This window comes from Mus pahari, chromosome 3, assembly GCF_900095145.1.
Source record: "Mus pahari chromosome 3, PAHARI_EIJ_v1.1, whole genome shotgun sequence".
Taxonomy (NCBI): domain Eukaryota; kingdom Metazoa; phylum Chordata; class Mammalia; order Rodentia; family Muridae; genus Mus; species Mus pahari.
In genome coordinates, this window is record NC_034592.1 from 36,665,583 (window position 1) to 36,681,140 (window position 15,558).

General features: G+C 42.6%; 1 protein-coding gene across 2 annotated transcripts in view; it reads left to right on the plus strand.

Annotated features, from left to right (window-relative positions):
• Lypd6b (LY6/PLAUR domain containing 6B) overlaps nt 1-15,558 on the plus strand; it is a 159,945-nt gene that overhangs the window by 139,479 nt on the left and 4,908 nt on the right. For both annotated transcript variants that reach the window (XM_021195008.2, XM_029536771.1), the window contains 2 exons: nt 14,344-14,495; nt 15,423-15,521. In XM_021195008.2, coding sequence (XP_021050667.1) covers nt 14,381-14,495; nt 15,423-15,521 — 214 coding nt within the window. In that variant the 5' untranslated portion in view covers nt 14,344-14,380. The remainder of the gene's footprint in view (nt 1-14,343; nt 14,496-15,422; nt 15,522-15,558) is intronic.

Here is a 15,558-nt window from a genome sequence, read left to right on the forward strand (position 1 = left end):
GCTGTGACTCTTCTCTAGTCCACCCTTTCCCCCCAAGGATTTTTAAAAGAACATACTTTTTATGACATTATTATGCCAAGTTTTCTGGAATTTTACAGCATTGAATTCTGCCTATAACACAGGGTATGGATCCAGCTTTATTGTTTTCTCCCATTCTGTTCTCACAACTTAACTTTTTCAAGTTCATCTTAACTTGCCAGTATAATTGATGCTTTGTTTTGATTTGTTTTTGTTTGGACTTTCTCTTCTGTCCTTCTTGGCTGTTTATTTACAGTTTTTGTCCTCTTTAGATTACTGAACTGGTAGAGTAGTTTAATGATTATTGGCACTACTATTTAAAGGGAGTGATAAGTCCCTATTCAATCCACACTGTATAAAGGTGGCAGAAAATAATGATAATAATGCAGTTCCTTAGAAACTGACAATGTAGGATTGGGGGCTGAGGTGTGTGAGAGTGTGCTCCCCACGGAAAGGACCAGTAAAGCAAACTATACTGAACAGCTTCTTGAACTGTGGGTCTCAATAGTAGAGTCACAAAACTTTGGCAGGAGTGGGTGACCGATTTTGAATGTGCAAGGACCTCAAATTAACTCAAGAGCAAAAGTAAGTTCTTCCAGGTTGGGGGTGTCTCTGCTGGGCTGGGCTGGGTCTCCCATGCAGTTTACTGTTACCTTGGTTCTGAGGCATGCCTTGTACTGTGCATGCCTGCATTCTCTATGACATCAGTGAGGTATGCCTGCCTGAGAAATGAGCTAGATTGCAACTATGCTATGTTGTGAGTGGGTTTTGTTGTTGTTGTTGTTTTATTTTATTTTATTTTTACCATCAACACAAAGTTTTCTGCTCTTATAAAAACATGCTTTAATTATGGAAAACAAGGAATTTTAATATTTTCCTCCCTTCATTTCTCACCACATATGCATCATGGTATCAGTGTATCTTTGGGTTGTATCGCATTAAAATGTTTGATTTTAAAACTTGCAAATTGTGTTGCTGATGTGGCATAAAATGATAAAAATCCTAAAAAATGTTGTGACTATGATAAGATCATAAAAATGTTCGCTTGGGATGAGGGCAGAATTTCCAACAATTTCTAAAATGGCCGTAAACATTGTGTTTGCATTTTGTACAGCACATTAATACAAAGTGGCATTCTCAGCACTGACCACTATAAATCAATGTCAGTCAACTCTGCAAAGTGTAGGAGACCCTCTGTGTCCTACAGAATCAAACAGTCAGCCACAATTTAATCCTTTACATTTTTTATTTTGATATTTATTTTATGGAGGGAGGCGCTCCCACAACAGGCCACATACATTGAGAGGTCAGAAAACAGCTCTTTTCTTCTACCACATTTGCCCTGGAGACTGAACTCAGGTCGTCAGTCTTGGCAGCAGGCACCTTTAGCCACAAGACTATCTCATCAGCCCAAAATTTAATTATTCATGTAAAAATAAGCAAGTTTATCTATCTAATTAGTGTGCAAATATATTCTCATCTTAATTAGTACAATAATATGTATGTCAAAGAGTTGCTTTAAAACGAAATTTGTTCTGACCTGCAACAAGTCCGGGTTAGCTCTATAGAGACCTGAAATGCATAAACATTTCTCAGGCAACATGGAATCACTAGTAGGAAAAGTTTCTCTGCTCTGTAGCAATAGACTAGGAAATAGTGATTGTAGAAGGCTGGGGACTTGGAGCAGGCAGAGGACGATGAAGAATCAAGAGAGAAAGGGTTAACTTGGAGGTTGACTCTGGCTTCTCTTGGTCACTAGCCTACCCTGGGTCTCCTTCTGCAGAACCTGAAAGGCTGACAGTAGAGAGCTGGAGTGTTTGCAGTATGCCGGGCTGTGGGGTTGAACTGGAGACCCAAGAGTGCAGCAGAGAAGGGCCCTAGTCAAGTATGTCAAGAAGGCCCTGCCGTTGTGTTGCTGTTTTGAGCAGTTTGCTGACTCAGCACCTAGTGACCCTGGCCCTAAGGCTGTCTGTGCACCAGTGGCTCTGAAGACATGAGAGTGAGCCTTACTGTGTGCTTCCTGGGAAGCTGGGTGAAGATATGTCATTCTTAGCCTTATTCCCAAAGGACAGGACCAAATCTATCCAGTTACACATCTTCCTGAAGAAGATCTGGGTGTGTGAATACTGCTGTTGAGTTAGGGTAGACATGGCACTAAGGTTTGGAACACGGTCTTTCATTGAACTGCTCCTATCTGCCTGTACCTTTAACAAAGTTCAGTAAGGAATAAACAGGCAAAATGTGGTCAATTGGTCTAGATCCTAGAGTGGGCCGAGAGACTGAGCCGGATTCCTGTATGATGACACAATTCCCTAATAACTTTGGCACAACCTGTGACCTCCTCAGCTCTAATTTCTCCTTACACCTTGGCGATGACCACATCATGCTTACCTCACAGCCCTGTGTGGAGAGTTAATTAATTTCAGATGGGAAAGTTCTCCAGGGATGAATCATGTTGTAGAGCGAATGTGCTAATTCGAGACCTCAAGGCCTTTGCGTTGAGATAATCTCCCGCTGCCCAAGCCTACATGCTAAAGGGTAAATGGAAACTACTCTACTTTGGTGTCAAGGGACTAAGCATTGCAAGGTAATCAAAAGGACACAGTTAACTGTGTTCCCTGACTGTTTGTCCTATAGCGATCAGTCATGCGACTTCAGAGGTGGGTGGAAGTTAGCTCTGAAGTTCAGGGCCAGTGCTCTCTGCCAGAGAGGCTCTAGCCATTATGAAAGACAGCTACCAGGAGCTGCGACTACACACACTTGGACTTGTTTTTATCCATTGGTGGCTGTGAGCTCGGCGTGGATTGCGTGGGCTCCGCCTCTGGCGTACCACACTAAGCAGTCCAGGTCACTGGTGTGTGACCTCAGTCCTCTTACCTTCTGAATGAGTCCTGCGATAGATCCCACAGCCAGTCTTATCTTTACATACCTTCAGTGAGGACAATGTTTGCGCCCACTCACACTTCATTCACAGAAAAGGAATAAGAAGAATCCTTCTTTTGGACTCTGTTGCATGCCACTGTTTGTAAAAATATATTCTTGGTGTGCTTTGTTTTAAGCACAAAGTGGAAGGGACTCTTTTAAGCATAAGCAAAGAACACTCTGGCTGCCAACAAGGAATTTTATGGTCCAGAAATTGGTATAGAAGAGGAGGAGGGAGACTTGGGTAAGGAAGGTGAGTTCAAGTAAACAAGGACACGCAGTAAAGGGATTCCCTTTATTTGGGCAAATACATCTTCTAAGAACATTGTCTGGGGGTGGGGTGAGGTAGAAAGGCCTGGGATGTGGAAGGTGAAGGGACATCAGAAGAGTGAGAAAGCGTGCTTCTCAGATTCTCAGTGTGGCAAAATACCACTTGTCAACTTCAACGAGAAAGGATTTATTTTGTTTGGTGACTTTGGAGTAGATATGTTGCTTCTGCACCATGATGAGGCAGGATATCATGGTGAGCAGCAGAGCTTCTGACCTCATAATAGCTAAAAAGCAAACAGACAACAAAACAAAACAAAAATCCGACAACAACAACAAAGCAAAACAGAGCGCAGAGAGGAGGAAAAAAAAGTGGACAGAGACAAGACGTGAACCCAAAGACGGAACTCAAGGGTGCACTGTCTTCAAGTATGGCCCACCCCCCCCTCAGCTTCCAAGATCTCCCAAGTGTCCATTGAGGTGTGAATTCATCAGTGGACTAAGCCAGTCATGAGGGCAGAACCCTCAGGATACGACTTTCCCAAACTCTGACCACTGAGCATTATTATATTGGGGGTCCTCCTCCCATGAGCCTTTGGACATTTAAGATCTGAACAATTACAGATAGGTTATTAATTTAAAGAGAGAGGTTCTTAATTTAAGAGAGAAACCCAATGTCAAGTGAAAATCCAATGTTACTTTTTTTTTTTTTAAAAATTGAATGTCTTAGGACAGAAACTATAGAGCAGAACATAGTTCAATTAATCGAAGTTTCAGTAGTCCACAAATTGGTTAACATTCAAATAGACTTGTTTCCATGAAGATGTGTATAACTACATACACATATATGCATATTATAGTTCAGTGAGAGGGAACACTATGTTAGTAACATCCCGTGTTCATATTCTAAGGTCTTTCGTATGACATTGCTCACCTCTCTCAGCCTTTTGATGCTATACTTTATGACGGTAGGATTAGGGGTCACCAAGTCTTGTTGAGGTTGCAATATTTGAATGAGCTTATGAAAATATTCATCTACATTTATCTTCTGATACAGAACTCAGTGGTGTTTTCATTTTCTCACTGATTGATTTGCTACCTTATCCAGTTGTTGGTTCCTCATAATTCAGAGAATGTAACTGGTTCTCCTCTTTGCTGGTAACAAGACTTTATGCACTATAGCTTTCCTGTGGTCACTCTGCTACATTAAAGAGCAGTGATGTCCACAGTGGGTCTTTTCCGATGTTCAAGATTCAGCTGAAGTTCTGGAAGGAACCAGGTAGCATAATCAATTGGTGTTACTTCAGAAAGTTAACAAGGTGCAATTCACAGGGGCTAGGAAGCCATTAGCAGAATAACAGGCTCCAGAGTTAGCAGCAGAGAAGAATCATTTCCATCTTAACTCAGGCCCTGAGGACAAGGGAAAATGATTACCAGCATCTAAGATGTACTGGGTGTGGCATGACTCTGATAGACACTACGGGACATAGTGGCGGTAGTCACAGAAACAGATGCCCAGCCTGACTTTCTGACCACCTGGCTATCCATGAGCACTTGCTGTTGGCCAAACCAAACCTGAGCCATGGGGAAGGCATGCTTGCCTTTGCAGCACAGATCAGGGTAGGGAGAAATGGAGGTTGGTGGGTCTTGAGGGCCAAACAGAGAGTAAAAGAGGTCCTTTCCTCTTCACAACACTCTGCCAGCAAGGGAACATCATGTTGCTACAGTGTGTTTAGGGAATGTATGCATTGAAGCATGCACCAATGGCTTAGGCCCTGTTGGGTAAGTCTTTAGTTGCTGAAACTAGAGTTCTCATAGCCTCCATGTGGGAAGCTGATTGAGTGAAAGCTTAGTCACTTAAATAAATATTCACCATGGAAATGAAAAGTCTGTTTGTAGCAAAGAAAAAATAAAATACTTTCAATTGGTAGTGCCTTGTCTGTAATGTCTAAATCTCTTAGAGATAGACCTTAAGCATATTTCCAAGCAAGGATTGGAACTTGCTCTGTCCAGTTCTGAAGATAGTTCTCTCTCTCTCTCTCTCTCTCTCTCTCTCTCTCTCTCTCTCTCTCTCTCTCTCTCTCTGTGTGTGTGTGTGTGTGTGTGTATGCATACACAAGTGTTTAAATGCATGCATATGGTAAAACATCTTCCTTGATTACTCTCCATCACAGTTTTTGAGGTAAGGTCTCACCCTGTACCCAGAGCTCACTGTTTAGAAACTTCCAAGAATCCCATCTTTGCTCCTTTCCCACGTGCCATGGTTATAGATACACACCACTACACCCAACTTTTACCTGAGTGCTGTGGCTCTGAGGTCAGGCCCTCATGCTTGTCCAGCAAGCAATTTACCCACCAAGCCATCTCCTAAGCCACCAAGGTCAGTGTTAGCCTTGTAGCTTACAAATAAGCTACAGTATTTTTTTTTTTTTTTTTTTTTTTAGCTAGAAACCACTGTCTGAGCTAGAACAGACGTAAAGGTTTTGTGAATGAGAAATATTTGAACTGAGCCTTCCAAGTAAGATGGGAAGTGTGACACACATCTGAAATATGAAATGCTAGGTTGAAGAGACACAGGGAGCCTGCCTCTGCACTTCCTTGCCGTGAAGGGCTGGAGAAGTTAATGTTCCTTCCCTCCTCCCTTCACAGGTGCCTCTGGCCTTTGGAGAGGGCCCAGCCTGGCACCCCTGGTTTATTGCTATTATCCTTCTCCCATTTCCCTCCAGCCTTAAGAACAGACAGAAAACACCATACCTAAGCCAACAACAGCCCCTTTGATGGTTAAGCATTTCCCAGTGCAGATGGCTCCTGCCCTTGAAGGAAGCAGAGCCCAATATCCTTAAAATGATCAAAGCCCACTCTTGGACTATGAAAAAGAGACAACTAAGTGTTCATAGACAGCTATGACCACTTTGTAAAATTATACCAGTTTCTGATAGCGCAAGTCAGGAAAGTCCCTTTCCAGCTGCGTGGTTCTGCCCTGCTGTCTGAACACACGTTATCAGGTTTGAAGGACTACATTCCTTTACCCTCTCATGTAATGCCAAGGCTTAGAAGCCCCCACTTACCCCCTTCACTTAGACCTGGAGCTCACTCTCTTTCCTGTTCCATCAGGAAGGTTGGTGGCTCAAGCTCGAGCTTGAATAAAGACCTCATGCGATTACAGCGGGTTGTGATTCCTGGTGGTCTCTTTGGGGTTTTTACAATCTGGGCACAACAAGGTGACAGCCCAGAGTTTATGGCTTCTTAAGGCAATTGCTATAAGAGCCTCTGAAGGCTTGAATGACAAGCCTTTTCCTGGGGAGATGCGACATATGTCTACTCACCCCAACAGGGAGCATGGCAAACTAATGAGTTTTATTGAGGTTACTTACAGGAATATGGGTGTGAGATTACTTCTAGGTAGAGAAATGACTCAGACACATCAGCATCACCAAAGCCTGCCAGAATGGATGACAGCTCACAAGGCTGGGAACCTGGAGCATGCTACACATAGTGAAGGCAGCTCGTCAGGTGGAGAGTGTCCTTTTCAGGAAGCTCAGATGGCCTAAGCCTCCGATAGCTCATATGGTCCTGCTTCTCCAGGGCAGCTTGGCTTGCCTGAGAGTAATTCTCAAGCAGTCTTTATTTTTCACTCTTGGGAGGGAGGGGCCTAGTGAATCTGATCAATTTCAGGGACTTCCGAAATCTATTTTGAGTTACTTTCTGTCTTAAGGAGTTTCCCTAGGAGATGGAATGTTTCAGTCCAAAGACATCTGGAAATTGGTTGTTCTAGTTTTCAAAGGTGTTAAATCCTGCTTTCATATATGTTCAGATAATTATAGAATTTGAGAATTGAAAACATACATATTGAGTTCGAGTCCTACCTCATCAGCTCCTGAGCAACAATACTGATATTGGCCAGTTCTACAACTCACTGTGAATGATAGTTCTCTACATTTAGCCTTCTAATTGATTTGGTAAATGGACAGAGCGGCAACATTTTAATTTTAATTTTTCTTTAATTCCCTAAACTTTGCAAAATGAATATGTGATATTTCTATTTTATAGGAAACCGAGACTCAGAGCAATTGAGTGGGAGGCAATAGAGGTGACAGTCAGAATTTCTGCCTAGGCCTGATGCCTCCAAAGGCCAATTTTTCCCCATTACACCAGGCAGCAACTTCACTTGACTTTACCCTTGTGGGACTGCAAACTGTTACCAGCCGTTAAATATCGTTTTTCATGTTGCAATTAAAACGCTATTTAATGTACATAATTTTTCAGTTTCCTCTGGGAATACAAAATTATGCACATATATATCTTTATGTATGTACATTTCCTTCTGCTCCGAGTAGTAATAGTGACGATTTATAGTGCAAGTGACACACCGTAACTTTGCTAGATATGCAAGATACAGAATTTTTTTTCCTTAGGACTGCTTTTATAAGCTTGTCAGCTTCCAGAGAGTTCTTTGAATAATCTGTTCTGGATTTTGTGACTATGCAAAAGTCAGCACAATATTCTTTTGCCAGAGCATGCAGTTTGCTGTTGGTTTTTAAATGCCCTCTCATTCCAGAAGATCTACAGACTTGTCCCTTGCGTGTATAGTATATTTTTCAGGTGGCGACTTGAGAACGAAACTGAGCTCGTAGGAGCTTTGTAAACAATGGCTAGTGATATAAAACCTCAGGACAGTGTGTAGTACCACTTGGGTTCTTACTGTTCTCCCCATGAACAATTGTGGGTGCTGTAAACAGTGAGATTATTGGTGCACTGTTTGCTTCATTTGTCAACTTGACACAAGCCAGGATCAACTGGAAAAAAAAAAAATGCCTCCATCAGGTTAGCCTGTAGACAAGCCTGTGGAGCCTTTTCTGGATTAATAATTGATGTGGGAGACTCCAGCCCACTGTGAGTGGGTGGTGCCTCTGGGCAGGTGGGCCTGAATGGTATATAAAAGCAGCTGAACAAGCCATGAAGACCAAGTCAGTAAGTATTGCTCCTCCGCTTCAGTTCCTGACTTGGCTTCCCTCACCGATGAACTGCCACCTGGAAGTTTAAGATGTAGTAAACCCTTTCTTCCCCAGGTTCTTTATGTTCATGGTGTTTATCACTGCAGCAGAAAAGTAAACTAGGCTCATTGGTAATCCACTCTCTTAATCAGAGTTGTAGGTATGCACTTACAGCCCTGTTTAAGCAATCAAGTAACCCCATAAATACATGTATACATTAACACACTCTCTCTCTCTCTCTCTCTCTCTCTCTCTCTCTCTCTCTCTCTCTCTCTCTTTCATATCATACTTTAAAATTAGAAAGTATCTGAGTTTCATACTTACTGGCCATGTATTCGCACACTTAGATTTAAACTGATTTGCATAATGAAATTAATTTATCATTAGCTCTGTTTTAGGCATCATTACGAACCTGGTTACATACACCAGATAAAGAATTACTTTTTTGGAATCACCAAACTTCCAGTTTTATGTTTAGAAATGTCCCTTCTGTGAGATTCTGATCTTACATTTGGCAAAAACTTTTCTGTTTGTATTTTTTAAAAAGCAGTGTAATGGGAATCTAGAATATTATGGGAATGCCATATTACATTTCTGAGTCTTAATGCATGACTGGAATTCTTCATTAATCTACCTCTGTCAGTATCATACTTTATTAGAAGTGGGGGGGGGGGACACGGTAGTGCAGTTTTTCACTCTCTCACTTGGTTGCAATAGGAGGAATTTCTGAGTCCTCTTAAGACATTAGTTCCCAGACCTCAACATTGTTACACTCAGGGCAAATATGGAATAAGCTTGTACAATTGTATCTCTTGATCTGATCTTTAGTCTGCTGATAATGGTGTGTATAGGAATGGAAGGGAGGGAGAAGTGGGTGAATTTGGAGCTTAAGTTTCTTGAGGTTAAATAAAAAGTACTTTATATACTAATAGTTACTCTCAATTCATACCACAACCTAAGTTACCAGCACAGTTGTAAGCCCACTTTCCTTATTATTAATGGGAACAATACTTCTTAGCCTTGTGATGATCTGTTCCCATTAGAGAGCAAACCATCAAACCCTGGAAACTGACTCGGACTCCTAAGTGCAGGCGAGGCAAGGCACCTAGCCTTCAGCTCCTCTTCAAGGAAATGGGTATAATGCACATCTCATGACATTCTTCCAGAATGTTATAGGACCATGGATGTCTCTTTTCACCACCTTGGTTTCCCAGATAGAAGCAACCCATACGCTACTCTGGCTATGACCAGTGACGTTTCCTTCTGGCAAAATGTCCCCTTTCCAGAGCAGCGTTTTCACCTATTCCAGTCTTTCCCAGCCAAATTTCAGCACCCTTTTTGGATTTCCATTTGACCTTCACAAGGGAAACCGGCTCATTAAGAGTGTTGAGTCAGAGTGGCTGACTGCAGAGTGCGTGGTGCATGCCGGGAGGCGTGGATGTGAGTGTTGACGAGCATGTTGGACTTAGATGGGCTGCTTCCCTTCAATTACCCGTTCATTATTTCATTAGCAGCTGAAGGTACTCTCGTGCTGGCTGACTCGGGCATTAGGAATTGAGTGAGGAATGCAGTTATTGACTGTTGCACTTTGGTCTTTGGGTTTCTCTTGGGAGTCTATCATTTAACAGCCTCGGATGCCCTGCCAGCTCCTTCGTGCCTTTGTTTGACTCTCTACGAAAGGCGCTCTGTCCAGGTCAGAGATAATGATGTTGGTTCTGTTCCAGAACATATTTACTGACAATGTGGTGTGTGCTGAGCATACATCAAGGGAATTTTTTTTTTTTAATGTGTGTCTTTTTACTGCGGCAAAGGCTGTCAGCTATATGTTGCTTCTCAAGGTCCCCACCAGCTTTTCAGATGGTGGCACGTTAAGGGTACCGTACCGGGACCTGGGAAGTTGTCCTGCTTCTGAGCCACATGCCCTCCCATGAATCAAATCTCTTCTTTGGGGCAGGTATGGGCCAGTCTCAGGAGGGGGTTCCTTAACTTACCAATCTGGCTACCTGCCATTCTCTGGAATGCCTGAGAGTTGCTTCCTGTAGCTTTACAAATGTGCCTCGAAGAAAACTCCCCCCTCTCCTGGCAAAGGAACTGTTTGCATTCTGGAACAAGTTCATGTATCTTCTAAAGAAGGGACTCAAAGCCCAGGGAAGACAGCACGGTACCCGCGGGGTTTCTGCCCAAGCCTGTCTCCGGGGAAAGTGGATGAGACTCGCAAGCTCTCTTGGAGAAAGACATTTGGAGCTTCCGCTGAGTGTGAGGGTTGTAAACATATATCCCACTATGTACAGTGGAACTTTTGTCTTAGTGTCAGAATAAAAAGAACATGTTCGCAGGAAGCAAAATCATCAGAGCTATATTCTGAAGCAGCACGCTGCATTTTTCACCATTATGTGGCTCTCAGAACCGTTTGAGCTCCTCCACCCAGCAAGATATCACACACACACACACACACACACACACACACACACACAGTTTTACCAATTACGTTGGGAATCTCATGGGTTACCCCTCATCCTGCATGAAGAAGCAACATTAGTTTGTGCAATGGCCATGGAGAAAATAGCCTGGTTTATTCTAACACATATTATAGACCGCACCGCCTCCAGGGAACAAAATACAAACTCCCCTATAACCTTGCCTGTGTCAGAGACTGCACGGAGTGCCTGCTCAGCGATGTCTGCACAGATGTATTTTGTTTTAGCGGCTCTGTGCAATGATCCTCAATGTACAGCAACCCAGGAAACTCCGTTTAACCATTTACTTGTTCACTACCCTAATGTCATCTGCTTATGAAAAATAAAACAGTAGTGGTAACACAAGCCTGTATTCGGAAAACAGATATAGACACTGTTGTTCAGGAGACAGTGTAGGGTAATACATTATATAACCTGCTCAGGAAAGAGAAGTCACATTTATTTAGTTTGTTCCTCATTTGACAGGCAAACCTTTTCAGTTTTGGAGAATATTGCTGTTTCTCTTTGAAGTAGGAATGAAAATATATTTAGGCTATGTAGATACAGCTCTATGGAACTCAAACCCTCTCTGTTTTGTATATCACTAATATTGAAAAGGTACCAGCTGGAAAATTTTGAAGGGCAATTTACTATATCAATGGCAGTCTCCTGCCTCTGAGACTCAGTTTCCCCAGTTACACAATGCTAATAAACCAGCTTCTACAGTCCTGCTTTAGAGCATGGAGAACCCAAAAAGCAAGTCTTATGCTTACACTTGTTCTTTTAGGTTTTTGTTAGTTTATTTTGTGTGTGTGTGTGTGTGTATGGATGTATATGAGGTATATGCATAGATGCTCATGCCTATGTGTGCATGGATGCTCATGCCTGTGCGTGATGCAGAAGCCAGATAAGGGAATTGGTGTCCTACTATATCATTCTTCATTTCTTGTCCACGAGAGACCAGGAGCTAGACCAACAGCTAGCAAGCCCAGTCAGTCATTCTAGCTCCACTTACACAACACCAGGTTACAGGCACGCATGTGGGTATAGCTGGTACTTGTGATGTGCCTGACTTTTCATGTGGATCTGAACTCATGCCCTCATGTGCAGCAAGTATGTGCTCTTACCCACTGAACCATGTGTTTCCTCCTTAGGATCTAGGTTGCTTTTCTCTAGAGTTTGGATTTAGCTTGTGTTTTATCTCCATTTAATTCATCTGCTCAAATGTTGCTTACTCAGTCATATGTGAGATAGCCCTTCCCCTCCTACTAAGGTATCACCTTATTGCTTTGCCTTTATGGCATTTATAACTGTATAATTTGAAATTACGCACTCCCTTGTGTTGCCCTTTCCCTCAAAAATGCAGTTTTCATGAAAGAAAGGGCATTGCTGGGAAGTCAATAATAACAATGTGTGACCCATAGAGGATGTCAATAATGACACGTAGAATGAATGAATAAGCTTTGATTTCAACGGGCAATTACTTTAGGAAAACGAGGGATTTTGAGTTGTAATTTTAAACTGGGAGCTTTTTTTTTTACCACACAGTAAGTGCTTACAAGAATTAGCCAAAATCCAGGCACGTAACTAACTAAATAATTCAAATGTTGTATGTGCTTTAGCCAATTTTATTCCTATACATCTACAAGGAAACATTACTGCTCCCATTTCATAGCTCAAAATCTGTGTTATTGAGAGGTTAATGAACTTGAGTCAGGCATCACAAGGGTTGGCTCTGGAACATGGATGTGAGCCAATGCTCTTTACCACCCAATAGAAAGCATTCGACGAGCATAGCTTCAACTGTGGCTCAGCACTTAGCCTCTGCCTTCCTAGGCATGAGGTCATGGAAACCTCACGTCAAAACTGCTCTTTCTTATGACTATACTACAACGAAGGAAGCTGGACTTGGGAAGCTTCAGAAAGTCCCACGGCTTCAGTGTTGAAAGAGAATCTGAGTATAGACAACGGGCATCTGAAGTCCACGATCTTAGGAGGCTGCACATCTTAAACAGACAAGGTGGATTGCTGTTGGAGCACAATCATTCCGGGGTTTGAGGGAGAAAGAACTCATCTCCCCATTATAAAGAGTCTCTCTCTTGGGATGCTGGGTTCTAACCTTTGACTATGGATTCATTGTAGCTCTGAGATGGACCACTTTGGATGTGTGAATAGGCAAAACAGAATTAGCTTTGTTGTTGTTTTTTTTTTTCCTTGTTGTATCCTTAAAAATTCCAAACCAGTGTGCTTTCTTTCACTGACTACATCCTTATTGACCCAGTTTTGTCTTCACTAAGGTCCTCTGCAGGGAAAAAGGTCGTCGTCACTACATTTTGTTTGGTACTCTGTTCAACCCTTGCTTACGTGTTATTTACATTCGAAAGACACAAGAGAAGTAAAATTCTGGAGCCCCTACACTAGTACCTTGGTTTCAAAAAGTTAATGTGAAAGAACCAGGATGCTTGAATATGTGGATATCAAACCACTGTTCTTTGAAAATTTCCCTAAGCCACTGAGATAGTTGACTCAGCAAGAAGAAAATGAGTCCGGCTGATTCTATTGAACTCTAGCGTTTCCACAGAACTCTTTTTTATGTCTGTTTTATTCACACAAGGCTATGTGATCCTATCTGAAACTGTATTTGATGTTCACAATTATCCAAATGTGTGGGTAGTGTGGGTATTATTAAGCCATTTTACAGATGAGGAAATTGAGGTTAATAGAGTTTAAAGAGCTTGCCCAAGGTCAGGAAGCTAATAAACAGCAGACCCAGCACCCAAACCTTTGGACTCCAAGTCTGCCCATCGTCTTTGGCAGCCCACACTCACCTTTCCCTGGCCAGCAACCTCTCAGGGATGAGACTGCAGATTTCGCTACTCCCAGGAGGCTGGCTTCAAAGGGTAGAGGCTACGGGTTCTGTGGGGTCCCCAAAGGTCAAGTCCTTTACTCAGCACCGTGTGCACATCTGTCATTCCTTTGAGTTTCGACCCCTTATGAACACCGTCAATAATGTTTGTGGACCAGGAGTATCATTATATTGTTTGTAGCACTTAACTTTTATGGCTTCCTCTGGAGCATCCTGGTGGTATGTCCTTGCACCTAGTGTGACAGGTGGAGGTGGAGCTGGCACCTCAAGTGCTGCTCCCTTCTCTATTCTGCGTCACTAAGCTCCAGGCTCGGCACAGACTGGAGTCCACACTTTCCTGGGACTAACTCACGATTCGCCCCACTAGCTTTCTTTTCGTGAATTCTCTTAGGATTTGATGGAGTTACAAACTTGATCACATACTTCTGTTTACCCAGAGAAAGGATTTCAGAAAAAAAAGTAGTTTAAAGACCCCAGGTAAATAAACCAGGAACCAGGGTTGATTGAAGAAAGAAAGAAAAAAAATCCCATCATTAAGTAGAGCATTGACTAGCTATCCCCAGACAAAGGAGGAACCTGGTGTAGCTAGGCCAGTGGCAGAAGCTTGTGTTCCTGGACAGAGAGGAGTACTGAGTGGCCTACTGAAACTTTATCAGGCCAGTAGAAGGCAGTAATTACTTAACATTGATCTGAATGATATCTGTGGCTCTGACCCTTTTTGACAGGAGGAATAATTGAGCTTTCCGAGCAGATGCAGGACATAACTCTCGTTGATGTATTAAAAACAAATGATCTGATCCAGCCTGTGTTTTCACGACAGACACGCGACTTTGACCTGCCCAGTCAGGGTGGCCAGAATGCTGCTCCTCTGCCACATTCTAGCTGTCACCATCCTTCAGATCTTGATCGTCTCAGAGAACTGGGTGTTTGCGAAGAACATCAACTTCTACAATGTGAGGCCCCCTCTTGATCGTAAGTAGGGGCTGTGGTCTCCTCATTCTGTATTCATTTGGTGTCCCCCTGCCGTCTACCACACCTTTCTAGAATGGTTGGTTTTACCTAGAGTGACAGAGACATGCCCGGCCACCGCTGGGCTGAGAGTACAGGGATGGGAAGCTGCTCTCTTCTTTAGAATGGGTTGGCCTCCTGCGGCAGTCTTACATGGTGTGGCAGAGGGAGTTCAGAGATCTTTGTCGATTTCTCCATCAGAGATAATTGGCTTTGGAAATTTCCTGCATAAATAATACACCCATTCTTCCAAATGGACATTAACACTTTATGAAAACTCATCAGAAGGTTTGAAATTGGGAAGAGAGCGTGACCTGGGTCTTCATTATCGCTTTATGCACAATTAATAGTGCACCAAAGTTTTGTCATTAATGTCGTAGTCAAATAGTAATCCCCAGGGGGAGATGCTTTTCTTCTCCTTTCTCCTCTTCTCTTTTAAAATGCTTTACTGGTGCTGGTGATGCACAGCCAGGGTGAGGGCTGTCTTCATCCTGGCTGCACGTGAGGTGTATGTCATTGCTGTTCTTCACTTTTGATTTTCTGTATTCTTCAGGATGTTCCAAAGAACATGTGTCTGTCTAGCTCCTCCACACGTATATGCGTATATGTATTTGTGTCTATGTATGTATATGTTGTATAATCTCAAATACCACTTCCATCCTTGCCTACTGTCTCAACCCCTCTTATTTCTGAAGACTAGATACTAATAGAATCATACCATGGATCTTTCAAAATAGCTTCTGGAGCCATTTCATTTCGGGACACAGGCATTCCGAAGAGGAAGGTGTCTTGCATGTTTTGTTTCATCTAATAAAGTTGCTAACTTTGTGTTTTTGATGTCGGAAATTTTGTCCTTTTGTGACTTTACTTCATTTTTTTTTTTTTTTAAAGCCACACCATTCCCAAACAGTTTCAAGTGTTTTACTTGCGAAAATGCAGGGGATAATTATAACTGCAATCGATGGGCAGAAGACAAGTGGTGCCCTCAGGGTGAGTATCTGAGCTTGGAGGACTCTTCCAGATTGTG